This window comes from Camarhynchus parvulus, chromosome Z (assembly GCF_901933205.1).
Source record: "Camarhynchus parvulus chromosome Z, STF_HiC, whole genome shotgun sequence".
Taxonomy (NCBI): domain Eukaryota; kingdom Metazoa; phylum Chordata; class Aves; order Passeriformes; family Thraupidae; genus Camarhynchus; species Camarhynchus parvulus.
Window position 1 is genome coordinate 60,475,122 of NC_044601.1, and position 26,752 is coordinate 60,501,873.

Genomic DNA, 26,752 nt, shown 5'->3' on the forward strand with positions numbered 1-26,752 from the left:
GGCGGGGCCGGGCCGTGTCGTGCCGGCAGGGCGGCGGCGGCGGCGGCGGGCAGTGATGGTGCCGCCGGGGCAGCGTGGCCCCTCGCCCGGCGCGGCCGGGGACCTGGCGGCGCTGGCCGAGCTGGACGAGGCGGCGCTGCTGGCCGGGCTGCGGGAGCGCTTCCTGCAGCAGCGCATCTACGTGAGTGCCGGGGGCTGGGGCGGGGGGCGGCGGCGGGCGCTCGGCTGACCGGCTGTCCCGTCCCCACAGACCGACGTCGGAGACATCCTGGTCGCCATGAACCCCTTCCAGCCGCTGCCGCTCTACGGGAGAGAGGTGAGCGCCGCGCCCCCCGCCGCGCCCCGCAGCCCCCGGCCGCTCACCCCTCTCCGCCACCGCTTCCCCGCAGGTCTCCGAACGGTACCAGCGCCTGGAGACCGACGCGCTGCCGCCCCACATCTTCGCCGTGGCCAGCCGCGCCTACCACGCCATGCTGGGCCGCGGGGGCGGCGGACCTCGCAACCAGTGCATCCTTATCAGGTGAGCGGCGGTCGGGGGTCCCGGGACCGGCGGGGGCCGGGGGTGGCCTCCGAGCTCTCGCTGGGATCTCCCTGCTCAAGGTTCTTGTGAAGCGCTTCTCCGGTTCTTTGGTGAGTCAAAATCCATCTGCGCTGGCAACATATCCTTGATCCCGACCGCTTTGGAGACATATTAGGGGGCACGTCGTGAGAACGTGTGGGCAGACAGAACTGGCTTTCCTGGAGCAGCTCGGCCAGCAATCTTTACAACAGTAAAGATGCCGGGTTCACTTCTGCTGGGGAACCAGCCGCTGGAATCGTGCTCTGGGAAAGGCTGTTGGGTGCTCTGCTCTGGCAGCACAACTTCCATGGTAAAAGCTGTAGTAAAAGTTGGAAGGATGATAATGGAAGGAACTAGTTTTCACAAAGTGGAGCTTCCCAAGTGTAAGCAAAGAGCAGGAAGTATTAAAACATGCCTTTCTGCTCTAAGACCTTTGGGAATCTGATTGAGGAGCATCTTAAAGTTGTGGGCAGTTCTATGCTCTAGAAGTCAGGAAAAAGTGGTTCTTTTAACCAAAGAGCCTACCAGTAGTATCATGAACATTTTACTCCATTTTGTCACTCTTGGTCTGCTGGAACTCTGCAGCACAGCAGGTAGCGTCATTTAGCAGAGAAAGCCTTAAACAACATCAACTAGCAGAGAAAGCATTGAACAGTGAGGAGAAAACCTTGAAACATTAACTGCCTCTTCTCTACTGCTGGGTGTTGTAGAGAACTATTTAAATGTCCTCTCAATTAAAATGCTACTTGCCAACTTGTTTGATTTAATGCTCCTTTGTATTTGCCTTCTGATCATTTTATCAGTATTTTTGGTCTACATGGTGTGGAAGTCAACTGCTGAATCACTGCTGAGTGTTTTGGTGGGACTGGGAACTGACTTTGAGGGGCACTTGAGCCCCACTCATTCCTGTAGCCTTCAGGTCATTGGTGCCTGTGCTTTACATGAAGTGCTCTCAGCAAGTGGTGGCTGTGGGGTCAGCGGGTGCAAGAGGCACTGCTGGTGGGGCTTTGGGGGGTAGAGAACAGTCATTGTATTTCTCTTGGGAGGTGAAAGACAAGAAAGAGTATCCTGTGAGAATTTGTGGTCAGTGGTCTTGTTGTTTTCTGCCAGCAGTTCAGAAATGAGTCTGATATACTCCTGTCCTTTTACCTGGTCTGTGTGTTACTGTCACAGGAAGTTTGTGGTTTTCCTTTCTGTGGGGGGTGAAACACTAATTAACAAGTTTTCCTACATGAGCACAGTTGGGGTGAACAGGCAAGATGAGGTCACACCTGTTAGACCACAGTTCCCCACAACACCACAGAAACACACCAGGATCTGCTGTCCCTGGTGGTCTCTTTTGGTGTCTCCAGCTGAGTCTGGGAGGTCTGGATTGCATCCTTCAGAGCTGATGTTGGATGAAGCAGCTGCTGCCAGATCATAAATGTTCATTGCTACCAAATGGTCTTCAGCCACAAATTCTACTGGCTCCTCTTGCCTTCCCAGTCCCGAAGGACATTAATCATAGCCTGCATGTGGTGCAGTACAGCACCTGGGTCACCTGAAGATGACAGCATTTCTCCAGAGCTGGGGGCAGTTACACACCTGCTGTGCTTGCAGGGCCTTGTGAAGGTGTTGTGCTTGTTGGAGGGTCTAAGGTCAAGCTTGAGCCATGGAAGTGCTGTTGGGTATTTTTTTTTGTGGAGAAGGGAGTTACTGAAAAATAAAAATAAACCTGACATACTGACCAGGGGCACTGGATGGCCTGTTCTCAACAGGCAAAATGGTCCTTTTTTGTTTGTATGTATTTGGATGATGCTGGTCTGACCTGTGCTTGAGATCAGGGACCTGCTTGAGGTTTTTAGCCACCTATGACACACACTTGATACCAAGCTCAGAGCCACTGGCAGTCACAAAGCAGTAAAGCCACACCACACGCTCAAAGGTCGGCTCAAAGGAAATGGGGACCTGCCCTCAAGTATGCCTCCAGCATTTCCTGCATGTATTTTTTTTCATGCACATGCTGAAGTTAGCTGGTGGGATGTTGTCAGTTAAGGACACGTTGTCTCACTGATTGTACATTCCCTCTCCCAGAACAGGGGAAACTGCACTTTCCAAGAGCTGGTTGTTTGACTTGGAGGCGGAGGAACTGTGGATGTGTGACAGCAGAGTGACGTGGATGTGTGACAGCGCAGTAACATGCACTGCTGGCACTGTGGGAGTGTGGGCACCTCTGCACCTGCATTCCCAGCTGTCTGGCACATGGATGTGTGAAACACTTGAGATCTGAGACTGCCACTGCATCTCATGATCATTATCCAGGTGTGGGTGTGATGTAGATAGGGCAAATCTCTCTGGAGAAAGAGGAAGTTGTTGGCTCCAGCATTTTCAAGGAAGTTGATGTACCAAATGGCTTTTGAATCAGAGCAAATGATCTGTCTGATACATCCCATCCAGAAGTGACAGCATGGGGTATATCTGTACTCCCTTGCAGAGGGGGAAAAGTTCCCTGATGAAGAGCCTCATGGTTCATGTGTAAAGCTGTGGCACATGAGTTTTTACTCACAGAGGTGATTTTGCTGAAGAAATTGTGAAACTCTAGCAGAGCACTCTCAAGTGATGGAGCACTTCAGCCATAAGGGACAGAACAACTATACTTTAAGGTTGATGGACTTTATTTTGCTTTTTCTTGACAGTGGAGAGAGTGGTGCTGGGAAAACAGAGAGTACAAAATTGTTGTTGCAGCACATCATGAACCTATGTAAAGGCAACTCACAGCTGGAGCAGCAGATACTTCAGGTAGGTCATTGCAGGATGGTGCTTGAAGGTGCAGAAGCAACACTGCTGCAAGAAAACTTGCATTAGGCTTAGGAAGACTGCTGGTGAATCACCACTGGAAATCAGGGAGCCACACATAAGACACATAAGAAAATAGTGGATAAGAATGGTGAGATACCTGGCCACAAATTAGAAGGGTTAGTAGGTCAGTAATTCTGTTTGCTGGAGATGGTTCTTAAATTAGAGAATTATCATGTTCTCTTTTACAAGAGATTGGTAGCATTTTTCTAAATAATTTCCTGTTTGAGGTAGAACAAGGTAGAACATGCCACTTCCATTAAAAAAATTAGACCTTGATTTAATGGTATAGAGGGATGAAGATTTCATACACTCTTTAGTAACCCATCCTTGGCTACTTATACTGGCAGTTAGCTAGCTGGCTAACTGCCATGTTTGCTCTTTTCATATATCTTTGCTAGCTCATTTTGAAACATATTTGACACTTTGGTCTGAAATATTTCCATTTGAATTTCTCCCCAGGGAGGTGTGAGGTTTTTTTCAAACAAATCATGCTTTAAACCATGTGATAGATTAACAAGAGCAAGTGCTTGGACTGCTTCATTTTAAAGTCTGTCTTTTCAGATTTCCTGTAGAAGCATAGAGGTCTTTCTCTGTGTGGTAGGTTGACTTCAACCAGTGCCCACCAAGCCACTCTGACACTCCCCCTCCTTAAGTGGACAGGGGTAGAAAAACATAACAAAAACTCATCAGTTGAGATGAGGACTGTGAGATCACTCAGCAACTACCATCACAGATGAAACAGGCTCATCTTAGGGAAAATTAATTTAATTTATTGCCAGTTAATGTCAGAGTACGATGATGAGAAATGGGAACAAATCTTGAAACACCTTCCCCAACTCCTCCCTTCTCCCTAGGCTCAACTTGACTCCCAGTTTCTCTACCTTCTTCCCTCCAGCAGCACAGGCAGATAGGGGATGGGTGTTGAGGTCAGTTCATCACAGTTTACCTGTGCTACTGTCTTCTTCCTCATGTTCTTCCCCTCCTCCAGCATGGGGTCCCTCTCACAGGAGACAGTCCTTCAGGAACAGACTGTTCCAGCATGGGTGCCTTGACATGATGCACTCCTTCAGGAGAAGGCTGCTCCAGTGTCAATACCCTCCCTGGGCTACTTCAGGAGCAGACTGCTCTGGTCTGGTCCCCTCTGCAGGGTACAGTCCTTCAGGAGAGGGTGCTCCAGTGTCAGCCCCCCACAGGGTCACCAGTCCTATCAGCAAACCTGCTCCAGCGTGGACTGCTCTCCAGAGGTCACAGCTCCTGCCAGGAACCTGCCCCAGTGAGGGCTGCTCTCCCCACAGGCCACAGCTCCTGTCAGGAACCTGCTCCAGTGAGGGCTGCTCTCCCCACAGGCCACAGCTCCTGCCAGGAGCCTGCCCCAGTGAGGGCTGCTCTCCCCACAGGCCACAGCTCCTGCCAGGAACCTGCTCCAGTGAGGGCTGCTCTCCCCACAGGCCACAGCTCCTGCCAGGAACCTGCTCGTGAGGGTGCTCCCCCAAGCCAAGGCAGAGCCTGCCCCAGCACGGGCTTCCCATGGGCTCACAGCCTCCTTCAGGCACATCCACCTGCTCTGCTGTGGCTCCTCCAGGGGCTGCAGGTGGATCTCTGCTCCCCCCTGGGCCTGCAGGGACACAGCTGCCTCACCAAGGGCTGCACCAGGGGCTGCAGGGGAAGCTCTGCTCTGGCTCCTGGAGCAGCTCCTGCCCCTCCTTCTTCACTGACCCTGTGTCTGCAGAGCTGTTCCTCTCACACACTCTCACTCCTCTCTCCCTTCTGTGGGTGTGCAGCAGTTTTTATCCCAGAGGCACTGCTGCTGTCAGTGGCAGGCTCAGCCTTGGCCAGTGGCAGGTCTGTAGGGCTCTGTTGGATATGGGGAAAGTACCTGACATCTCCTCACAGAAACCAGCTTTAGCTCCTCCTGCAACCAATATATTGACACATAAACTCAGTGCCCCATGCTCTGCTTTGGGCCCTGGGATGGTGAATTAATTCAGTGTGGTGTCATCCATGGTGGATCCAAGGTGAATGCCTATGCTGGGTTGTAGGAATGTGGCATTGGTACACCTGCTGTCTCTGCTTAGAGCTGGCTTGGGCCACACTGCCAGGCTGCTTCTGACCTGAGCAGGTTCCACAAGCAGGAGAGCTGTTTGCAGAGGGCCTAGAGCTAGCTTGCAGTTCCTTCCCTGGAAATAACTCACTTCAGCCCAGATGACCTGCCCTTGGAAAGCCTAGATGTGACGGTGAAGAAATAATATGCATCTTATTTGGTTCCTGTAGATATATCCAAGGACTAAAGTTAGTCCTCTTGGGGATTGCTATCATATCTTAAAGCTGTGTTCAACAGGGTGTCCAGCATTACTCTGAGGCATTGTTCTTTCAGTTGACCGGCATTCTTTACTCAAATATAGAAAAACTCTCATTTTGCCACCTTTGCATCCAGCTTAGCAAGCTGGTCTGATTGTTCTGTTAATTTCTTTATGATACACTGTCCTAATGTCTACAAATTTCAGTAGCTAAGCTGTCATACTTAATAACTGAGTGCCATGGTGACTTTGTTTACTGCTGTTGTATAGCACTCAATTTATCTAGTGACAGCCAGTACTGTGTGGAAATAGGTTGTACCAACCCTATCTTCTAAAAAATGACTCAATGATCTTACTGAGATCCCAGCAGTTCAATTGTACTGATCACTGTTAATCTCACACTGCTTAGTCTTTGTGATATTTGCCTCTTTGAATTTCTTTATCCAGGCAGAGATAAAACAGGTGCTCATCCATATTCATGGAGTTGTTCCTTTTCCAGCTGAACTCTTGAGTGGAAAATGCTAAAGATAAGTTTTTCCAAGTGAGTTAGATTGGATTGCTTAATCTGAAGAATGGTTGTTCTCCTTCTTCACTTGTTTTAGGTGAATCCATTGCTTGAAGCTTTTGGCAATGCCCAGACAGTGATGAATGACAACAGCAGCCGCTTTGGAAAATACATACAGCTGCGTTTCCAGAGAAATACAGGTAAAGTCAAGGGCAATTTTTAGCCTGAGGAGTGGTTAGGAACTGGAGGGAGTGGACTGAGTAGCCAAAACTTGTGGAGGGTAAAATTTTGGCATGTGCCTCCCTGTGGGAAGGGTGTGCAATTAAGTAAAATCTCACAGCAACCATTGTTGGATAGGACCTGCATAGGATTAGGCCTGGATTTGGACAGAGTGGGAGTACAGCAGGGATGTGGGGGTGAGAGTGCAGGGTAAATGTCAGTAATATTCTGTGATGCCAGAAGCCTTTGTTTCTGCTGAAGGAGGTGAACAGAAATCTCTAAGACCACAGGAAGCATGGAGAAGCCAATTTCCAGTGTACAGGGCAGCCTAAAGGGTCTTGCACACAAGAAAGTTAATTTAAACAATTCTGTGCTCCTGGCATCAAAGAAGAGATGTGGGACAGCCCAGGCAGCTTGATGTCCCCCAGAGTGAAGTTCCCCACCCTGTCACCTTTTTGTGTGCAGTGCAAGGTGCCAAGCTGAATGAGTACCTGTTAGAGAAGTCACGGGTGGTACGACAAGATACTGGGGAGAGGAATTTCCACATCTTCTACTACATGTTTGCTGGACTGTCTGCAGAGCAGAAGGAGATGTATGGGTTATTGGATCCTTCACTCTACAGGTGCGTCAAAGGCAGAACCTAGTTTAGTTTTTGTGATGTGTGGTGAAGGGGAAAACAGCATAATGGAGTTTTTTTCCTCTGCCCTGGGGTTTAATCTGTGGGTGAGTGGAAACTGGAGTGGGATCTGAATGGAGCTACATGAAGAGATACAGACCATCATGGAAGCTGGGAGGTCAGGGGTCTCTGCTGCACTACCTTGGAAAAGTTTCTTTCCCCTCCTGGTGATCTGCTTGTGCCCATCAGGGATGACTGAGTTACAGTGCCGATTGTGTGACAGTTTTTATGGGATGTGCACTTTCTCAGGTACATAAGTGGACGATTTGGTACACAGGAAGTAGCTGAACACTGGAAGCTCAAATACCAAGAGGTTTGCAATGCCCTTGACATGGTGGGCTTCCAAGAACAGGTTAGTCCTGGGGCTGTTTCATTTTCATCTGTGCTTCCTGCAGCCACGGAGTTTCTTTGTAGCTCCTCTCTTGAAGCTCAGACCTATTTCCTTCCTCTAGATTCTCCGTGTTACTTTCAGACCACCTGAGTCTTCCAGACTTTGTGGAGAGCTTTTTCCCACAGGTTGCCTGTGCGTCTTCCCTTAACCTCTCCAACTTCTGTGTCATCTGTGTTATACATGCTACATGCTAGTGGGTTTTTCAATCACCTTTCTTTTGTGTTTTAGGAGCAAGTGGACATGCAGGCTATCTTGGCTGGTGTGTTATCTCTGGGCAATGTGACCTTTGAGCCTGAGGAGAGCAATGGGTCTGTGAAGGTCAGTGAGGCCTCCCAGGGATGGCTGAAGGCTGCAGCGGTGAGTCACAAGAAATTTTGATTAAACCTTATGGGTATGATGCTCTTCCCCACTGGCTGTGTGACTGCAGGAGCTGTTCCTGCCAGAGGATGTTTTCTGCCTCAGAATGTGAAAGTTTCTAAAGAACAAGATTTTTTTTGGAAATGTACAGTTTGACCCCATGACAGTATTTGTGTTCACTGCTATTCATACCCAGAGAGATACGTCTCAGCTTCTGTTTCTTGTCTTACATAGTGAGCATATACCTTGCTGACTTCATAAAACACAAGCTTTTTAAAACTAAATGTTTTATGTTAGTGAGTTTGATGGTGCCTTGGAGAAATTCAGGTGTGCAATATCTGCACATTAGTTCTGTGTTTTCATCAGATTTTGTCCAAGGATACCACCCTAAGTGCTGTCATTTTTTGTTGGTTATCTTGAATTAAGCTTTCTGTTATTTTGCATTAAGTTATCACAGATTAAGTATGTATTTCCCAGGACAATTCCATTTTTGTTAAATGGGATGGAGAAGTTATCCTGGTTTGTTAACAACACAGGATGGAAAAAATTAACATCCTTCTCCCCTTTCTATTTCTTTTCATTTTGACCTGTTTGAAATCCCAGCACCCTTGCTCTTTGGTTTCACTCCCATCTCTTTGCTTGTTTCCCTCCTACGCCATACCAGAAACAACCACCAACTTCTGTTCAGCAGCCAACTAACTTCTTTTTATCTTATTTCTGAAAACCTGCTCCTCATTTCTTGCCCACAGGAGGGGAATTCCTGTTAAACCACTGAGGGGTTCTGTGTGTCTGAGTTTCCTTTGTTTCCTGCCTCTTGTGTGGGTTCCTGTGACTCTGAAGCTCAGATGCTTCAGCACCTGCTCAGTCACCTCCGTGTGGTGCTGTTCAATAAGTCATTAAACTGCTCAGCAGGGACTGGCGTGGCTCCCAAAGAAGGTGAAAGGTGGCAGCACTGGAAGAGCAAAACAAAAAGTGTTTGGGAGTGGGTGTGTGAGGCTGGTCACTGCGGGGGTGGAGCAGATCAGAACCCACATCTGACTCTGGTGCCAGCAGTAGCACTCGCCTTACAGTGGGGCTCAAAGGCCTGAGCCTGAATCATGACCCCATTACACGCAGACAGACACAATCCCCACAAGCAGAGTAAGGGTTTACAACTGACTGTCCTCGTCTCTTTCCTGTTTCCCAGGGTCAGTTTGGAGTCCAGGAAGATGAGCTGTTAAAATGCCTGATTTGTACAACGTCAGTGACCCGAGGCGAGCAGATCCAGCGCTTTCACACCCAGCAGCAGGCAGAAGGTAGGAAACACAATGAATTGCAGATGTGCTGGCTAGAAAGACTGGATTTTGTGGAGGGGTATCCCCACACATGTGCAGCTTGTTGGGAACAAAGATGTCCTTCTGTGCCCCTTCATTCCTCTCACACAGAGGGAAGTATGTCAGTGTTTATCTGTTTAGTCACTTACTGACATGAAGGGCCATGAATGCTGCTTTTGTTTGGTCTCCAGGAGACTGCAGAGATTAAATGAGAAACCAAGGAATTAGCTTTGCTTTCTGCCTCAGTCCAGCCCAGAAAGAAACTCTGGATATTTGTGGAAAACGGGAAGGTTCTTGTTGCAGAGTGCTGGCAGTGTGCAGAGCTCTAGGTAATAGGTGGAGAAACAACCACAAGAGCAACGAGATGTCACAGTGTCAGAAATGGAGTGAAAAGAGTAAAATAGCAAGCACAAGGTGTTATTTTCCCTTTCAATAAAACAAGAAAATAATCTAAAATAATCTGTACCAAAAGGTTCATTTAAAAGGTAATTAAAAAGAGATTATTGCTTCAAATAAATGAGAAAAGAAAATGAAAATTAAGTGGGATTAGCTAGTTCTGTTTTACAAATTTCTCTAGACAATAAAGCATACATCTCTAATCATAAGTCATGTTAGTTTGGTCTCCTTCTTAGAATGTCGGCAAGCTTTCCATTGTGTCCTTTTCTTGACTACAGCATTTAAACACTTAGCAACTATGGGTTAGGAGGAAGAGAACCATCCAATTTTCCAAGCTTGGACTTGTCCCTTGGTTTAGCAGTGAGGGGATCCATACTCAGTGTATCTTCAGAGGGGAAAGCAAGTCTCTGGATATTCTAAAAAGTGGCATGACTCAAAAATGCCCTGGTATGGCATGGCTGATCTTGTAGAAAGATTGTGAAGATTTTGAAATTAAAGAGCTGTTTTTAGAGCTCCCACTTGCAAAGGATGCAGACAATCCAATGTTTATCTGGTCTTTAGAGTAGCTTTATATAGCCATTGTTGCTGGAGGTGGATGTATCAAGCCAGCCTGTGTTGTGTGCCCTGCTCTCCTGTGGAGCCTGTCAGTGAGCTGCTGCTGTTCCCTCTGTGCAGATGCTCGGGACTCCATTGCAAAGGTGGCCTATGGCCGAGTGTTTGGCTGGATTGTTTGCAAGATCAATGAGCTGTTGGCTGAGAACGTGGATCCTGATGTGGAACTGAGGGAGATAGGTGAGTTCTGCCTGCCTTGCTCCTGTTCTGTTTTCAAATATGCGTCCCTCAGCCATGACGAAGGACAAGGCACAGCATGAGGTTTCACAGAGCTTGTGTGCTGGGATGCATTATCAGAGCAGTGATCCTGCCAGAGATAAGAGTCAGCATTATGAAGTCTGTAGGGCTTTGTTCAGCTCTGAGCAGTCAGTTGATCTGAAGTAACTCTGAGGCTGTTCTGGGGCAGTCTGGCTTAGCAGAGAAGCCAAGCTGGAGTGGGTCTTCTCTTAACTAACTCTTCAAGATGTGGAAGAGCTGCGGCTGGTGTCTCTCTTGGATGCCTTTTCCCTGTGCGACAACAGCTGTGTGATAAGAGATTTAGTTGTGTGTTGGTGTACACAGTAATCTGCAAGGATGGTCTGCAGGCTCCACTATGTGCTATTCTTCCCTTTTTTAGGCATCTTGGATATTTTTGGGTTTGAAAACTTTGCAGTGAATCGTTTTGAACAGCTTTGCATAAACTTGGCCAATGAGCAGCTGCAGCATTTCTTCAACCATGTAAGTTTGCTGGGGGTGACCTCACCTTGTGTTGTAGAGAAAGCAGAACACTGCTCCACCTGGCACATACAGGAAAGCTTGGGGAAAAACATATCTATTGCCTGTAAGGACAGAAATAGTGAATAGTGAAGCAAGATAGAGAGCAGCAACCTTTCCTGCTGGGGTAGGGGAGGCACTTGGACAGAAAAGGAGGAGGTAGAAGGATCAAGCAGTAATCAAAGTCATAATAGCAGGGACAGTTACACTCTGACAAGTGTTCCTGCTTTATGCACCAGCACCAGTGAGTGCCAGGGTTACAGAGAACCGTGGAGAGCAGCAGCCACATCTTGGACCTCTCATGCTGTGGCTGAGAGTGCCACACCCCCATCCTCTTGTTCAAGGCAGGAAGGAAGATGTTCAGGGTTGGTCTAGCCGAGTCTGGTGGGTGCTTCAACCTCTTTTTTCTTTATTTCAGCACATTTTCCAGCTGGAGCAGGCTGCCTATAAGGAAGAAGGGCTGCCTTGGGAGACTATCACATTCAACAATAATGAACCTATTCTGGTAAGTGAGAGGACTGACAGAATATAATTGGTCTGTCCAGCCAGGAGAAAAGTCTTGCTCTTTCGCTGGGGAGGAGATGCACCTGAGAAGAACCTCTGCAAAGGGTGGCAATGGTGAGAGGGGATGTCCTGCACTGCTTTATGTATGTGGCATGCATCTTCTTTCCTGCAGAATCTGCTCCTGGCCAAGCCACTTGGGCTGCTGTCTCTTCTGGATGAGCAGAGTGCATTCCCTCAGGTATGCATGAGACAAGAGGCAGGGAAAATATTCTGGGGGCTAAATATATCAATGCATATCTGGGCTACAAAGAAAGGTCTTGATCTGGAGCGCAGGATAAACAGAGATGTCCCCATGTGTGACTTGTGAGACAGGACATCCTGATCAGAGGCAGTCTAGTGGCATTGGCATCCCTGAGAAGAGTCAGAGAGAAGGTACAGCAGAAGACTACTGCACAGCCAAGGATACTTCCAACATTTTGTTTGAATTTTGTGTGTCCTCATCAGGCCTCTGTTGCAGCTCATGAAATCTGTTCTCTTGCAGGCAACTGATAAGACATTTGTGGATAAACTAAACAGCAGCTTTAAGGAGAGTTTACACTTTCAGCCAGCCCGAGGCCGTGTTTTGGGCTTCAGCATCATTCACTATGCTGGGAAAGTATGTACTGTTTGCAGGAAGAATGCTGTTGTACTGTATGTTGGAGGGGGAGGGAGTGTTGCCTGACAAATAAGGCTTTGATGTTGAGGAATGTGTGGTCTGAGGATGACACTAACAGAAGTGATGTGTTCCAGTGGATTGCCTCCTGAAATTCCCTGGGATTTATGTAAAAATTACCCTCAGGAAAGTGGGGCTACCTCTCAGAAATGTAGCAGATTTACAAGAATCTGCTGTTCTTCTAATCACCATTCTATTAGGACTCTAGTCCTAAAGTAGTACTTTATAAATTAAACTACTGTGTCCACTGTGCAGCACCAAAGGACAGGCTAAAGGCTTTTTCTTTACCTAATGGGTTCCAGAACAGAGCAGTGACTATTTTTTGCAAACGCCTGGGAACACTGTGTAAACAGCAGGGTAATTAATGTTTTGAAAGTGGAGGCAGTTATTTACACATTCACTGGTATCTAAGCAGCTTGAGATTTAGCATTATTGCATGTAACTTTACTGCCACCAGTATTGAAAGCATTGGTTCACATTAAATTGAATTGATCGGAGATAATTTTTGGAACAGGAGCAGATATGACAATCCAGGTCATTGTAACTTGCAGTTTAGTAATCTAATCTCAGCATTGTTGACTAAGTTACTATTTGTGACATCCATTATTACAAAAATTAACATTTAACATGTAAAAGGTGGATGTCTTGGTGTTATGCTGCACTCCTGTGATTCTGATGCCTCTGGCACATGCATGGTTTGGTTCCTCAGGGCTGTCATCTGAATGGGGTGCATATGTGTTTGAAGAATTCGTGCGCAAGCCAGAGTACAGTCAGTTTAACTCATGGTCAGCTCCCAGCAGGCTGTGGAAGTGGCTTTTACAGCCAGCCTGTGTGCCCTGCTGTCCTTAGTGACCTGCTGCCCTTTCCCCAGGTACAATATGCTGCCAGGGGCTTTCTAGAGAAGAACAGAGACACCGTGCCAGCCAGCGTCCGTGGGCTATTCATCAACAGTGTCACCCCCTTGCTCAGTGTGCTGTTCACAGGCAAGTCCTCTGCACATCCAGCATGAGCCAGGACCCACCTTGGCAAGAGTTAAGTGTGGGCATGAGGCTCCTGTGTTTCCCAGAGTGTGTTTCACAGCTGGCAGCGCCAGGGGGACTCTGGGAATGCTGCAGCCTGCACTGGACCTGTCAGAGCAACGTGTTTATTCCCTGCCATGGAAAGCAAGGCAGGCGTATCCCCTTCCAGAGAATTAGCCACCCCTCAGATGCCTTCCCATCTTCTCCAAGGCCAGTGCAGGACTGTCTCCACAGGCCCTTTCTACACACTCTATTCTTGTCTAGAAATGAAGGTGGTCAAGATCATAGATTCTAAAAATGTAGCTTCACAGATTGTTAAAAAAAAAACTCTCAGGTCATGCATTATTTTTCTCCTACCACTATGTTTCCCTTTTCCAGTTATCAATAAGCCTTCAGATTCTCCAAGGCTTCTAATTAAATGAAAAATTTAGAGAAAGATCAAGTGGATATTTCCTTGGAAATTGGCTGGCTGAATACAGTGCTTCTGGTGTAGAAATTTTGTAATTTTTTGGTCCCATTCAGTCCATGCCACTTTCTGGGATTTACAAGAAACTGATGAATTTAATTTCTATTCTCCACTGTGTTTTTCAGCTACTGCTCAGGACTATCTTTCTTCATTACCATTTTTGCACTTACTGAAGGTACTTAGGTTTGTGTGTGAAGTGAGATTTGAATGTTTAGCCCTAGTGCATTGCAAAGGTACAAAATCAACTAATTGTCTCTGTTCTTCCAGCCACTGTCTCCAGGACAGGGACCCTAATGCCTCATGTGAAAGCCAAGGTATTGCACTTCAGGTCCACATTGCAATTGATAAATGTTACGTGATAATTACTGTTTGAGAAACTGTCTGAAAAAGGGCAGACAGAAGTTGGTTTAAGATAACAGCAGACAGCAATCAGCTTGTAACAGTTTCTCCTTTGTTTTTTACCATGTTTTGTGCTTGCTTCTCCCATTTATACATTTAGCTTGTCTTCCCTCCCATTACATCCATTCTCCCTCCTTTTTCGCCATCTGCTTTCCAGCAGTGCTCTTTGGCTGTCAATCAAGCACCTCTTTCTGGGGCTGATCCTTTGTTTTGGTCTGGTTTCAGGTCGTGCCAGGAGCAGATGACAAATTCAACAGCACGCGGAAGCAGTCTGCTGGAGCTCAGTTCCGGGTACGGTACTGCTGCCCTGAGGGGCCCCGTGAGATGAAAGCAGTGATAATTTTATCACTGCACTGCTTCCAGAGTGCTAGGCGTGATTAAAGCAGACATTATGTAGACAGGGTTTTCCTGATGGCCAGGCAGGACTGATCATGGTGGGATGGGCCCAGTTGTTGCCAGAACCCAGGAACTTGCTGCGGGGTGAGAAAACAGTTCTTGCTGCAGGATATTGCACATGTGGCAGTGCTTTGGCTTGATGGACTGTTGATCTTCCTCTGCCCTTGGCAGCATTCCCTGATGGTGCTCATGGAGAGGATGTATTCTGCCAACCCACACTTTGTGCGCTGCATAAAGCCCAACAGCCAGAAGGAGCCAGGTGTGCTGGACAGCCAGGTGGTGCTGCTGCAGGTGAGCAAAAACAGTGTCCTTTACAGGGACTTCTGCCACATCTCAGTGGGAGGGCAGATTCCACCAAAAGGCTGTGAAAGGTGGCTCAGTTGAATCTCCCCTTGCAAGAGAAAGAGTGGCCACACTTTATATATGTGTAAAGATTCTGAGTACTTGGTTGTTTTTGTGACACAGACTGCTAGGTCCAGATTTTGCAGTCTTAGATCTCTCTCATTTCTTTTTCATGAATGCAATGAGATCTGCTTGTCAGGCGCTAGGATTCATCTTCGTATCTTCCCCTGGATGGGACTGGTACAGACAGTACTCTGGAAAAATTGCTTCCCAGAGGAGACTGTTCTCACCCATCAGCCAGGGCAACTCTGAATAGAAACCAAGATGGGATTGCTTTGATAGGATCTGAAATGCACTGATATGATTTTAGTTGGATATTCTGTCAGGTCTGAGGTATAGATGCCTTAAAGAATACTGAAAATGATTGGAAGAGTTCAGAAAACTCAGCATCCTCTTTAATGTATATAAGAAAGGATAGGATTAAGACGAAGTTCATCCATGCCTCAGAGTACTTCTGTGTCCAGATTTGGAAATATGAAGCTATCCTCTAAGGGACAGAAGCAAAGCAGTACCCATGGCTGGAAGGTGAAGTTATTTCAGTCACTGGTTTTTATGGTTTCCAACTTCTAACTCAGAGTGGTTAATCATCAGAGTCACAGGATTAGGTAATTTCAGTTCTTAACCAAAAAAACATTTTCAGAAAAGAACTTTTTCATTTTGAACTGGGGAAGTTTAGGGCCAAATGAAGTAATTTCTGCCTGCAAAGGAGCAAAACCAGTGTCATAATGACCTGTTTCTCTTTGTTTCTCTGATCCTCTTTGTGGTGCTGCTTCAGCTGAGGTACAATGGGCTGCTGGAGACAATCCGTATCCGAAGAGATGGTTTCTCCTGGAGACCCTCCTTTGAGGAATTTGCTGAAAGGTCTTTTAAAACCTCTGAATATTCCTTGTTAGATGGTATTTGGGAAATTACCCTGATAACCAGATATGGGCAATGAGTGAAAGAGTTTCTTCAAAGTTCATGTGGTCTGAGATCATGGGGTTGTTTGCTGTGGAGGCTGAGTGGGAAAGATAGTGATTTGTTGTTGTTTGCTGTCAGGGTGATAGGGATCAGCTCTGCCCATCAAGGATGTGGCTTTTATGTGTTTGTATTGGTTTGTTTTCCACAGATATGGAATTCTTCTAGTTAAACCTGGTGTCCCCCTCACAAAAGAAAGGTAGGAACATTAACTTTGTTGTGTGCAGTCTGGTTTGTTTTTCAGAGGCTTTTACCTGGAGTAGCGTAGGAAACTGAGTAAAAGGGACAGAAAAAAGAGGATGGGATTTTGTGGTGATGGGGAACACGGATCCCAGGCAAGGACATTTAATGTTTAAAAAGCATTTGGTACCATCATGAATTAAATCTTTCTTGAATTGTTATGTAGCAATTAAATTCAATTGTTGTAAAGTGTTGTTGTGCTGTGAAATGAAAAGTGACCCACGTATTTAATTTGGGAGTGACAATAATAGTCAAGGGTGTCCACTAAACTCAGCACGGCAGGCACTCAAGTACTGCTGTCAGGGTCCCTCTCCAGGATTTTTCCTGATGGCCCATGGGAGAAGAGGATACAGACAATGCTGAACAGGCAGCCAGCACTCCCAGGCTAGAGAAGATATTTCTAAACCAAGAATTTTGTCTCTATACAGGCAAAATATGCCATCAGCACTTTTAGAACCTGACTGTTTACACACATAAACATCCTTCCAGCTCTGCAGAGGAGCAGGATTTTACCCTGCCAGTGTTTTCCTTCCTACATCTAGGGCAGCAGTTCCCCACCTCCTCTTCTCCACTTTCCCAGCCTCTCCTTCCTGCCAGTGTCAGCTGTGATTGATAGTGAGAATGAATCATGTAAAGAAGCCAGCTGAGGGGTTTTTTTTAAGTCATTTAAGAAAAGGGTTTGAATGATGTCCTGGAACAATTCTCTCCTGGCAGTAGCTCCTCCTGCCTTCACAGTGCTTCCTTGAACTTCCTGATGCTTCTGAATAGAAAGAATTTCAAACCCAGCTGAGGTCACAAGAGATTCTCATAGATGGGCGAGAGATTATTGTAAACAGGCGGTGTGTTTAGAGACACAAAAGTCATGGGATGCATTTCAGAAAAAAATCCTGCGGATATGGATTGTGGCACTGTGGAAGTTGGCCGAGATAGAAGGAAAAACACTTCTGCTTTCCTGTGTGAGATATTAGCAAAAAGTGCCACTATGATTTCACAGCCTGGATTAGCAGGAGAGAGAGTAAGCTGTCTGTGTGTTGCAGCTAGAGCTGCTTTCAGTTCCAAGTTTCAGGGAATCTTTCCGAGTGACCCAAATTTTATCACTGGAGTCTGCAAAATGAAACTGGAATTGGAAAACAGACTTTCTCCCAGAAGTCTTGCTGTGCTGACCTTGCAACTTGTGTCCTCCAAAGGGCTTGGAAACAGAATGAGGAAAAACACTTCTGAGAATAAAATAGGCTCTACAGAATTGCCTCCCAGGAAGTTGAAGTAAATCTGCCTCTGGGAACCCCTTTGCTGATGTTCTTCCCAAATGTGATCCTAGCTGTACCTCAAGGTGCATTGCAGACTGACAGCCAGTTTACTGACTGTTGGGAATTGCTGAGGCGCTTTATACCACTTTTTGCAACTAAAAATTTGTTGTTGGCTCTGGGTGGAAAATTATTTATTTCACTTTTTTCGTCTCTTTCAGCTGCTTGGAGATACTGCAAAGTACAGAGTTGAAAGGCTGGATTTGTGGGTAGGTGTGGATCACTGCTGTTGGGAATGGGAAGCCTAATATTTTACATGTGTAAGCTGTCACCTGGTTCTCTTTAGGGAGAATTCTGTGGTTGTAGGAATGGGCTCTTCAAAGGATGATGGATAAATGTTTAGGCAGTGTTTCTCACTGCATCTTTCTCTTCCAACTTCACAGAAAGTCTCGACTTTTCTTTAAATATTGGCATCAGGAACAGCTGGCAAAGTATGTGGAGCGACTGGAAAGAGCAGCAGTTATCATACAGAAAGGTGAGCACTGGGACAGGAGTTGATCTCAGACCAGGGGAAGGAAAGCCTTTTCTGCAGTCCCTGCTCCACCTTTGCAGAGGACAGAAGGGTAGGGCAGGTGCCATCTCTGTGTCAAGGCCCTGTGAAGTCAAAGTCCTTATTGCAAATGCCCTTATTCCCAGTGCTCATCCTGAATCAGGGAGAGCCCTCAGTGTCAGCCTTGGAAAGGGAAAATGTGTGCAGGAGAGCTGGGCTGAGCAGGGCATGCACATGATTTGGCTGTGTCCTGAAGTCTGGCTCACTGTCCTCTGGAGTAAGGATTGTTGGTGAGTTGTGTTGAACTGGGGAGAGGGAAATGAGTGAAGCAGATCTCATTGCTGTTTTCAGAGACAGGCAAAAGGGGTGAAATTTTGGTTTGGTTTTTTCTTTCCTTTCCATGCCAGTCCCTTCAGAGTGGCAGTGGGCAGATTGGTACTTCCCTTTGCACAGGCTACATGAGGACTGTGCATCCCGGAGGAGGAGGAGGCTGCTGTCACCCTGCTTAGCTCCCCTCTGTTACACTTCTCTTCTATATGGGTTGTTGCACTGCTGGAGCATCTGAGCAACTTCCAGCTGTGCACCAAAGAGTGTGACAAACATCAGATGGTCACAAGCTGTGCGCTGTTGTCATCTATGGGGAGGGTGTGTGGGTAGTGGGAAATGAGAGGGTGCAGCTTTCTTAAAAAACACTTCATGTGTTTTAATAACTGGTAGAGTAGGTGGGATCACACAATGTCTGCAATCCTCCTGGTGAGCCCTGCAAATGGCTGCTTATGGGAAAAGTTTTTCTGTGGGCTGGCGTCAAGGAAATCCTGTCTCTTTCACGGTGTCTAGAAGGACAGAGAGATGGATGGTTAACAGGCCTTTCTGTGAGGATTTCTTTTTAGGTATTCAGTGCCCTGGGATTACAGATGAGAGCTTAGATCTGTAATTTGATTTCTATAAATCTGTGATCTTGCAGCTTAGAGAGTAGAAGACAGCTCTCACAGGGTTTTGGCTGCCTGGTCACAGTAGAGTTTCCATTGCTCTTTATTAACATGATTCAGGTGTTGAGGGCTTTGTACTGGATGAAGGACTATCACCCAGTGTTCTTCCCTGAGAGAATTACAAAGGCATGAACAGCATCTTTTTCTAACCACAGCTTTTTTCTGAACAGTTTTTAGGGGATTCAGATGCAAGAAGAGTTTCCTAAAGCTGTTGGCTGAGCTGAGAGCTCAAGCACAGCGGCTACAGGAGGAGGCAGAGAAAGAAAGAATCCAGCAGCCGGCACTGGCAGCAGAGGCCCAGGGTGAGTTGTTCCCATTCACAGTGACCCAGAGCGTGTCCACTGGTGTGGTGATCACCTTGACGTGCTGTAAGCTCCAGGTCATGATGGCCTGCCCTGGGATGGGAATTCCATCAGTGTGGTGGGCAGGGAGCTGATGATGTTTCTGCTCTTTGGAAGTGTGGCATTGTCTGTGGGCAGCAGAAGCAGCATAATGAAGGTAATTTGCCTGGCTGTGCTGGAAGAAAGGCCAGGCTGTGGTTTTGCCACATAATCCATGCAGCAGAGCCTATCCCAGTCCTAGACCTGTGGAGAATAGATCTCATGGATCTTGGGATGCTTGAGTTCACCTACTTATTTCTTCTTGTTGCAGAAAGAAACTCCCTTCCAGTCCCCATGCCACGAAAGAGACGCCCTCAGTCTAGTCCTCATCCTTGTGATCAGTCACAGCAGCCACCAGTGCCTCGGCCACGCAGCAAACTGACAGAGGTAGCAATACTGGCTCTGCTGGGGGCCCTGAGCCAGGTGTGCTGGTTCCCTGCTCCATCCACCTTCTGCATGCACGTGTTCTGCATGCAGTCCCAAGAGAATGTTGTCATTCTTGTCATGAGAAGTGTGAGTCCTGTCCTGCTGTGGTTAGATAAAAAGCATGGTCAGGACCTTTGAGGAACTGAAAGCAGCCTTCAGTAGTTGGTGACTGATCTTCTCTTAAGGCACTCAGGAGTGGGGTCACCTGCTGAAGTGATCTCTTCAAATGTCCCCTGCCTTTGACTTTGCTTTCGTGCTGACTTTCCCTCTCTCCTTGCTTTCAGTCCACTCCTTTTGATAACTTCTTGAACCCTTCTGTGCCTCCTCCTGTTCTGGGAACTGAGGAACAGACTGGAGAAGAAGCAAAAATGAGGAAACTCAAGAGAGGAGCAACTCTCCGCTGGTTCACAGAGACACAGGCCCAGAAAGTCATGCAGGATGATGGAGCCTTTCCAAGCTGGCTGCAGGGGATGATCAGTCGGAGGTGAGTCCTCTGGACACAGTGACCACAGGTGGAAATCCATGTGTCCTTTGGACTGTGTAGGTTGGATTGGCCAGGAAGGAAGTGGAATGGAAATGGAAGTGACCAGCATAACTTTTCCCTTTTAATCTGTGAGCATCAAACCCTTCAGGGAAAGCTTGGGAGTCCCTGTCACAGGCTGTAAAAGCTGAAACTTTATGCAGGTCCATGGAAAGATCATGGAAACTCATAGTACATAAGTCCACTGGGTCCCTAAATACAGATCCTGTTTAGGGATGGGAGGCTTGTAAAGTAATCAGAGAGGAAATATACACATGCACTTTCCCTGTTCTGGACCATTTGCAGAGACATGAAGATGAATTTTTGGGTGGATTCATTATAACTGTTTTTCGTATTTCAATATAGGTCAGGAGAAGACCCCAATTTACAGCAGGAGAATATAGAATTCAGCTTACTTTTATTTTAAATAGTATTAAGAGGGGCTTTAGTGAGTAGCTAATGGCAAAACTCTACCAAAGCCCTCTGATACAGGCAGAGGAAGGGTTTTTCTTGATACCTCTGTCTGTCTAAGGAGGATGCAGCATAGGTGGTATTTGCTTCTAGTTAGTCTGGGAGAGATAACCACTAAGTCCTTCTTTCTTATGGATCTGTTTGCAAGACTTTGTTTAAATGCTTGAACTTTTTCTACCTGGTCTGCCTCACACTTCTCTCTCTTGGCTAAGTCAAGCAGTGGCATAATCAGAGAGTGCTGATTATGCCAGTGCTCAGACAGGAGCAGGATGGCATTACAGTCTCACCTGTGTGCAAATTGATCTACGGTGCTTCACACTTGTTAACTGCCAATCTCCTGTAATTGGTGGGATTTCTTTGTCATTGTTGCTGCCATCTGAACAGCCTCATCATCTTGCTTTAGTTGGGTTTTTTTCTGTTGAAACTGCAATTCTCCTTCAGCCTTATTAGATCTATGTTCTTGGATTTTTTCAGCTTTTTGCTTTTTTGTTCTTGGATTTTTTCTTCGTTCTTGGATTTTTTTTTTTCTCTTTACTCAGAGACATTACACAGCACATTAGCTTGGTAAAGAGCACTACACTAGCTCACAGCTCCCTGGTAACTGCATTTCTTTTAATTTTTTTACGATAGTTATTGATACCCTAACCTGTAATAATTCTTTTGTCCACAGATGAAAGAATGTAGGAGAGGAATTAGTGTCTGGAAGACAAAACTGTCTAAATTCGAGTATAGACTAGCCATGAGCACTGCACAGTGAAGGACGTGGCAGATCCTTCCCAAAGACAGTGGTGCTTAAGCAGACACTTAATTTTCACTCAGCAGTGTAAGCTCAGCCTCATGAAATGGAGCAGCCAGAGCAGCCCCAAATTGCCCTGGTGATTTGCAGTCACCTTTAGCCTGAAGCAAGGCACATGACAAGCACAAAGCAGAGCTCTCTCTGTTGGACAGAGAAGGGGAAGATCTCATTCCAGCAGGAAGTTTGGAAAGCCAGAGTGGGGTAATCCAAGCTGGTGTTTTTCCAAGGTGCTAGGCTTACCCAGTACCCCACAGCATCCTGACTTCTTCATCCCTGGACCATAGGAAGTGCACACATGCACAGATTCCTCATCTCAGTGTTGCTTTCTGACATGCTTGGTGCTGGAAGGCAGCTGTTGCTATTGCACAATCAAACCTGCTGGAGCAGATTTGGAGCAGCCCTGCTTGGAGAGGCTTTGGCTGAGAGTATGGTGCTTCATCAGCCTGTTAGTGCCTCCTGCACCACCAATCTGGGTCATGAGACCTGTTCTGTAGTCAGGAGCACATGGGGCAGATGCTGGGCTCCCTGGGACACTGCTGGGCTAGCACATGAGATAGGATGCGAATCCCAGCAGTGTGGCAAGGCAGCTGCTGGCTCTCTGCTGAAAAACTCTTTCCTGGTTCCAGGGAAGCTGAAAACTTGCTGATTGACAAGCCTTTGGGTTGCTTCCTTGTTCGGATCAGCCAGAGCCGGCCAGGCTACATCCTGACATACCGGTAGGTGATGGGCAGGGGAGGCTCAGGGGAGACATTATTGCTCTCTACAACTCCTGGCAGGAGCCTGCAGCTGGGTGGGGGTCAGCCTTTTCTTCCAGGCAGCTGGCCACAGGACAAAAAGACACAGCCTCAAGCTGTGACAGGGTAGGTTCAGGCTGAATGTCAGGAGGAATGTCTTCACAAAAAGGGATGTCAAGCACAGGAACAGGCTTGCCCAGGGCACTGGTGGAGTCACCATCCCTGGAGGTATTTAGAAGATGTGTAGATGTGGCACTTGGGGACATGGTTTAATGGTGGACTTGGCAGTGCTGTGTTAAGGGTTGAACTTGAAAATCTTGAAGGCTTTTCCATCCTAAGTGATTCTATGAAACTGAGCACTGCATGAAATTCTGTGCTCCTGGAATTCTACAGTCATAGAAGTCTTGAATTCTGTGATTCTATAAAACTGCTTGACTGGAAGACATTACCTGCTCCACAGAGGAGTCCAGTGAGGATCATGTTCAGCCTCTCCTGTACTGGGTGCCTCAGGGAGTTTGTAGTAGCAGCTGGGATACTGCAGAATCTGTCTCTTACTGAAAAAATAGACTTGTTTGTGGGTGGGATGCTGTGGCTCCAAGGGTAGAGGTCCTGCTTAGGCTGTACTCTGTGGCTGAGAGGGCAAACCAGGTTGGAAGGAGATTGCAGCACATGTTAGCGCCCAGCACATCTCCTGCCTCTGTGGTACCTGTTACTGAGGATCCTGATCACAACTGGCTTCTGGGGACCACGGGTGTGGGAAGCAGGAGCCAGGTTCTGACAGGCTGAGGCCCCCATGTTGTGACTGTTTCTGTCCATCCCTCTCCCCAGGGGCGAGGGGCGCTGCAGACACTACATGATCCAGGTGCAGCCCAACGCTCGCTATGTCATCCTGGGCGAGGCCCGGGCACACGCCTCGCTGACCGAGCTGGTGCGCTACCACCAGCACGTGGGCATCCAGCCCTTCATGGAGAGACTGACTGTCCCCTGTGGGCAGGTGAGTGCCCAGGGTCTCCAGGGGGAAAAGAGGATGGGGCGTGGTCTGTGCCTTGAGTGAGTGCTTACAGACACTGCAGCAACATCTGTTTTGTGTTCCTGTTGAGGGGTGTTCCATTTTGGCCAAGCAGCTTGGCTACTTCTGCTTGTGCTGGGAAACGCTGCTAGCTGGGGAGTCCTGGGATAGGGGAGAGGCACTGGCAGGTGGGTGGCACTCCGCTGCCCCCTGAATGTCAGCAGTGGACACAGCTGGGTATTTCTCTTCATTGTACTGTTCAGTGTGTGTGAAGGGTCTGCAAACCACTGCTGAATCCACTCCTCCTTTCTCCAGAAAAGTAGTGAGAGCTTGAATTACAAAAATCTGGAGAACCTCACACTGAGTTCACCAGCAGACAAGGGGGAGACCCTTCCAGAGAAGCAGTCCTGCCCCTCCATGCCTTCCAGTGGCACACCTGCTCTGCAGTGGTTCAGGAGGACCAAGAACTTCCAAAACCAGCAGACCCCACAGAAGAGTGGAACAAAGCCTAGCTCTGGAGAGAGCAGCCAACGAGCCTTCCCTCGCCTCCGCTCTTCCATACGCCTGGCAATGCAGGAAATCCAGCAGGTGAGCTGGGGTATAGCCTCTGCTAAGCCACAGTCCCTCTGGGGCACATGGAATTTCCCTGCCCAGACACAGGAGAGAAGAGGGTTCCACAGATAGCACTTGGTTTCTTAGCTCCTGGGTCATAGGTTTTATTTGGTGGTCTTGGGATCAAGACTATATTCCTTGCCAGCCTGTGCTCCCCCGCCAATGCTGTTTCTCTGCTTCTCACCACAGTTCACTTCCAGTCCCATGAACATGTCTAGAGAGAGGAGCTCACTGCACTGAGGATGCACAGCCTGGGTGACATGGTAAGAGGAGGCGGTGTACGATTCCTCTTTCCTGGGAAATGGAGAAGCAAAGGAACTTCTCCCTTCACATTTCACCTGTAGCATCTCTTGGCCACAAGCTACATAGAAGTAGAGCAGGAAAAACAGAGAGCAGCAGCCAGCTTCCTTCCCAGGACTACACAGAGACCAGGGAAACCCGGGAAAATCAGCCTAAGTTTGTGTTCCCAGCAGCTGTGGTGCACGGCATTCTTACAGTACAATGGCCAGGCTGCTGGAGGTAGCTCACAGTTTGTTGGAGGGCTGGGGCTGGAAGGATGAAGGCTACCAGAATGCATGCCACAATAGTCAGCTTCAGTGGCTTCCTGGGGTAGGGAGGCAGTGGTGGTGGGGAGCCCTGCGGGGTGGCAGAGGCAGCGAGCTGAAGGTGAGGCTCAAAACAGGGGAAAAGGCAGCAACTTTGTTGATGTAAAGAGGACTTTGTTGAAAGTCTCAGCAGTAGAAACACTGCTAGTGACTGAGATTGTGATATAGTGGATGGGTGACACGGGTCTGGCATGGGTCAGAAGAGGCCTTTTGACTGAATTTGCCTTATCCAAAGTATCTGCTGGATGTGCAGCTCCCTGTCCCACTCAGCTGCTGCAGACAGCTGGGAGCTGTAGTGGTGCTGTAGTACACCTCTGGAAGAATCTTGGTATGTGTCAGCTGAGCATGGAGAGGGATCAGAAGACCATGCTTTTGGCTGCTGACTCACTGCAGGGCTTCCAGCCACACACCAAGATTACCAAGTTTCCTGCGTGGTTCTGCTCCCATGCTGGAAGTCATGCTGGAGCAAAGCTTTTTAGCTGGGGCCTGTCTTGTCTTTCTCTTCATAGCTGAGAAAGACAGGAACTCTTCAATAGCTGAAAAAATCCTCCCCCTGAAGTGTTTGGCTTAATTGCTTCATTTCTCTGTGTCCCATTCATTGATGTGCCCAGGGGATGCTCCTTGTGTCAGAGGTTAGGCAGAAGAAAGATAAAACACAGGGATTGGCATAGATAACTGCAAGCTTGTTGTACTGGGATACTTAAATTGAATCCTTTTGTGTCCTCCAGTGAGTTGTGTTTCTTGACTCTCTTCCAGGTCCAAGTGGCTCAGACCTGTCCTCTTCCAGTGCTGTTGGGCCTTGTCTAACAGTGAATACATCCAGAGATACAGCAGACTTTTTCCTTTTTTTTAAATTTTTTTACTTTTCTTTGCTGCACCCAGCTGTCCCTGTGCTTTCAGACAGGGCTGATGCAGAAGTTCCCTTTCCTCAGCACTGAGGCAGATCGTGACTGCAGCATCCAGACCAGTCTGATCCTGGCAGAAGGGAGAGGATGGGAACAGTCACACTCTGCACAGACCCACAGTGCCTGACAGGCTGTGTGCCTGTACTTCAGTGTTCCTGGAGACTCCTTGCCTAGCACTGTGAATAGTCACAAACTGGGTATCTCCCAACAACCTCTTCTGCCACGAATATCTGATTACCTACCTCTTTCTCTTTCAATATTCTCTGTTTTGGTCCTGTGTGTCTGCTGCTCTGGGAGCCGAGGGGAAAAAAGTTGGGCTTGGGCAGTAAAAAACAAAACTGAAATGTCCCTTTTGTTGAGTGCAGGAGCACTTGAACAGAAGCTGAGACAAGGTCAAGAAGATCTTTCTTGTAAAGGGGATTCACTGCCCTTGCACCAGTGTGCTGGCACACTGCTCCACAGTCCTTATCCAGAGCTTAAGTCAGGGAATCATTGGTGAAACCCTCTCACTCATCCTGGCTGAAATCTCTACAAGTCGAGGCTGGACAACATGCTGCTTTACCCTGAGGGTGGGCAGAGGGCTTGGAATGTAAAGGACCATACTACTTGTTCTGTTTTTCCTACCTTTTAAAATAAATCTCCTTTTTTTGGCCTGTGTGGAGAAGCTCAGTGGTTTTTTTGTTGTTGTTACCTGCAGTCAGTTCAGCCACAAATGACAAATGAAAGAAAGCAGCTAACAGCTCTGGGGGTAGACTTGGGATTGTGTGATGGTGGAGAAGCTGAAGGCACGTGGGGCACTAACCCAGGCATACAACTGCTACCTGTAACAGCCACTCTTCTTGTACTTACTTATGCCTGAAGTACTTCTGGAGTGCTCCTTAATCCACCTGTAACAGCTCTCCTCCCAGCCAGCCTCGTTTCCCAGGCTCTGCTCTGAAGGACAGCCAGGCTGCCCGCCCCACCTGCCCCTTCCCTGGGAGCGTGGCTGTGTCCAGGCTGGTGCTGTTATCACTGTGATACAGGGTGTGGGTTGCAGTGTCTCAACACTGCCTTTAGTCACGGGGCTGTTTCTCCTCCCTCCCTCTGCTCTGGTGCTGAGCTGTGCTGGATCGCAAGGCAGCGCTGCTGGCTGCAAGACAGGGAAGCAGTGGCTGTTCCTGGCTCTCCCCAGCACTGCCTTGCAGCTTTAACACACCTTTTCTCTTCCTCATGTCAGGTTTTGGCAGCTGCTTTGAAGCTGTTCAGGAGAGAGCTAGTCCAGGCAGTTGAAGGCTGCTGTTGGCAGATTTTTCCTGACTGAGCCCAGGGGCATTTTGCTGGGCAGCCTTGGCTTCTTTTCCAATGTTCTCCTTAGTTTCCTCCACCGCTGGGCTGGTGGGAAGCCTGCCTTCTGGGCAGCACATAGAACCACTTGTGGTCAAAACTTTTCTAGGAACTCGTGCACAGACCTGAGACGTGTGTGAGAAATGCATGTCAGTAATGAAGTCCCTCAGTAACTCT

At 47.8% G+C, this 26,752-nt stretch overlaps 1 protein-coding gene across 2 annotated transcripts; it reads left to right on the plus strand.

The window, feature by feature from the left end:
- The first annotated feature begins 51 nt into the window (after positions 1 to 51).
- LOC115915319 (myosin-IIIb-like) lies at positions 52 to 25,907 on the plus strand. 2 transcript variants are annotated; one of them, XM_030968663.1, is made up of 30 exons: positions 52 to 181; positions 251 to 316; positions 390 to 520; positions 3,235 to 3,337; positions 6,297 to 6,399; positions 6,884 to 7,040; positions 7,344 to 7,446; positions 7,714 to 7,842; positions 9,029 to 9,137; positions 10,227 to 10,343; positions 10,780 to 10,880; positions 11,335 to 11,421; positions 11,593 to 11,658; positions 11,962 to 12,075; positions 13,004 to 13,115; positions 13,885 to 13,931; positions 14,242 to 14,307; positions 14,584 to 14,703; positions 15,590 to 15,675; positions 15,923 to 15,970; positions 17,477 to 17,524; positions 17,699 to 17,790; positions 18,965 to 19,096; positions 19,446 to 19,561; positions 19,885 to 20,084; positions 22,014 to 22,103; positions 22,950 to 23,115; positions 23,446 to 23,718; positions 23,932 to 24,005; positions 25,104 to 25,907. In XM_030968663.1, exons 1-29 carry the CDS (start codon positions 56 to 58, stop codon positions 23,980 to 23,982), a joined length of 3,159 nt encoding a protein of 1,052 aa, XP_030824523.1. In that variant the 5' UTR covers positions 52 to 55; the 3' UTR covers positions 23,983 to 24,005; positions 25,104 to 25,907. The 2 variants fall into 2 exon arrangements, with proteins under 2 accessions (XP_030824523.1, XP_030824525.1); XM_030968665.1 differs by having other exon boundaries at positions 408 to 520.
- Positions 25,908 to 26,752: the final 845 nt, after the last annotated feature.

Bases quoted from the DNA above. Each gene is read 5' to 3' on its own strand.
- LOC115915319 (XM_030968663.1), top strand. From the start codon at position 56: ATGGTGCCGCCGGGGCAGCGTGGCCCCTCGCCCGGCGCGGCCGGGGAC. The intron at 15,676-15,922 runs GTCTTTTAAAAC...TGTTTTCCACAG, and splicing joins TTTGAGGAATTTGCTGAAAG to ATATGGAATTCTTCTAGTTA. The intron at 17,525-17,698 runs GTAGGTGTGGAT...CCAACTTCACAG, and splicing joins TTGAAAGGCTGGATTTGTGG to AAAGTCTCGACTTTTCTTTA.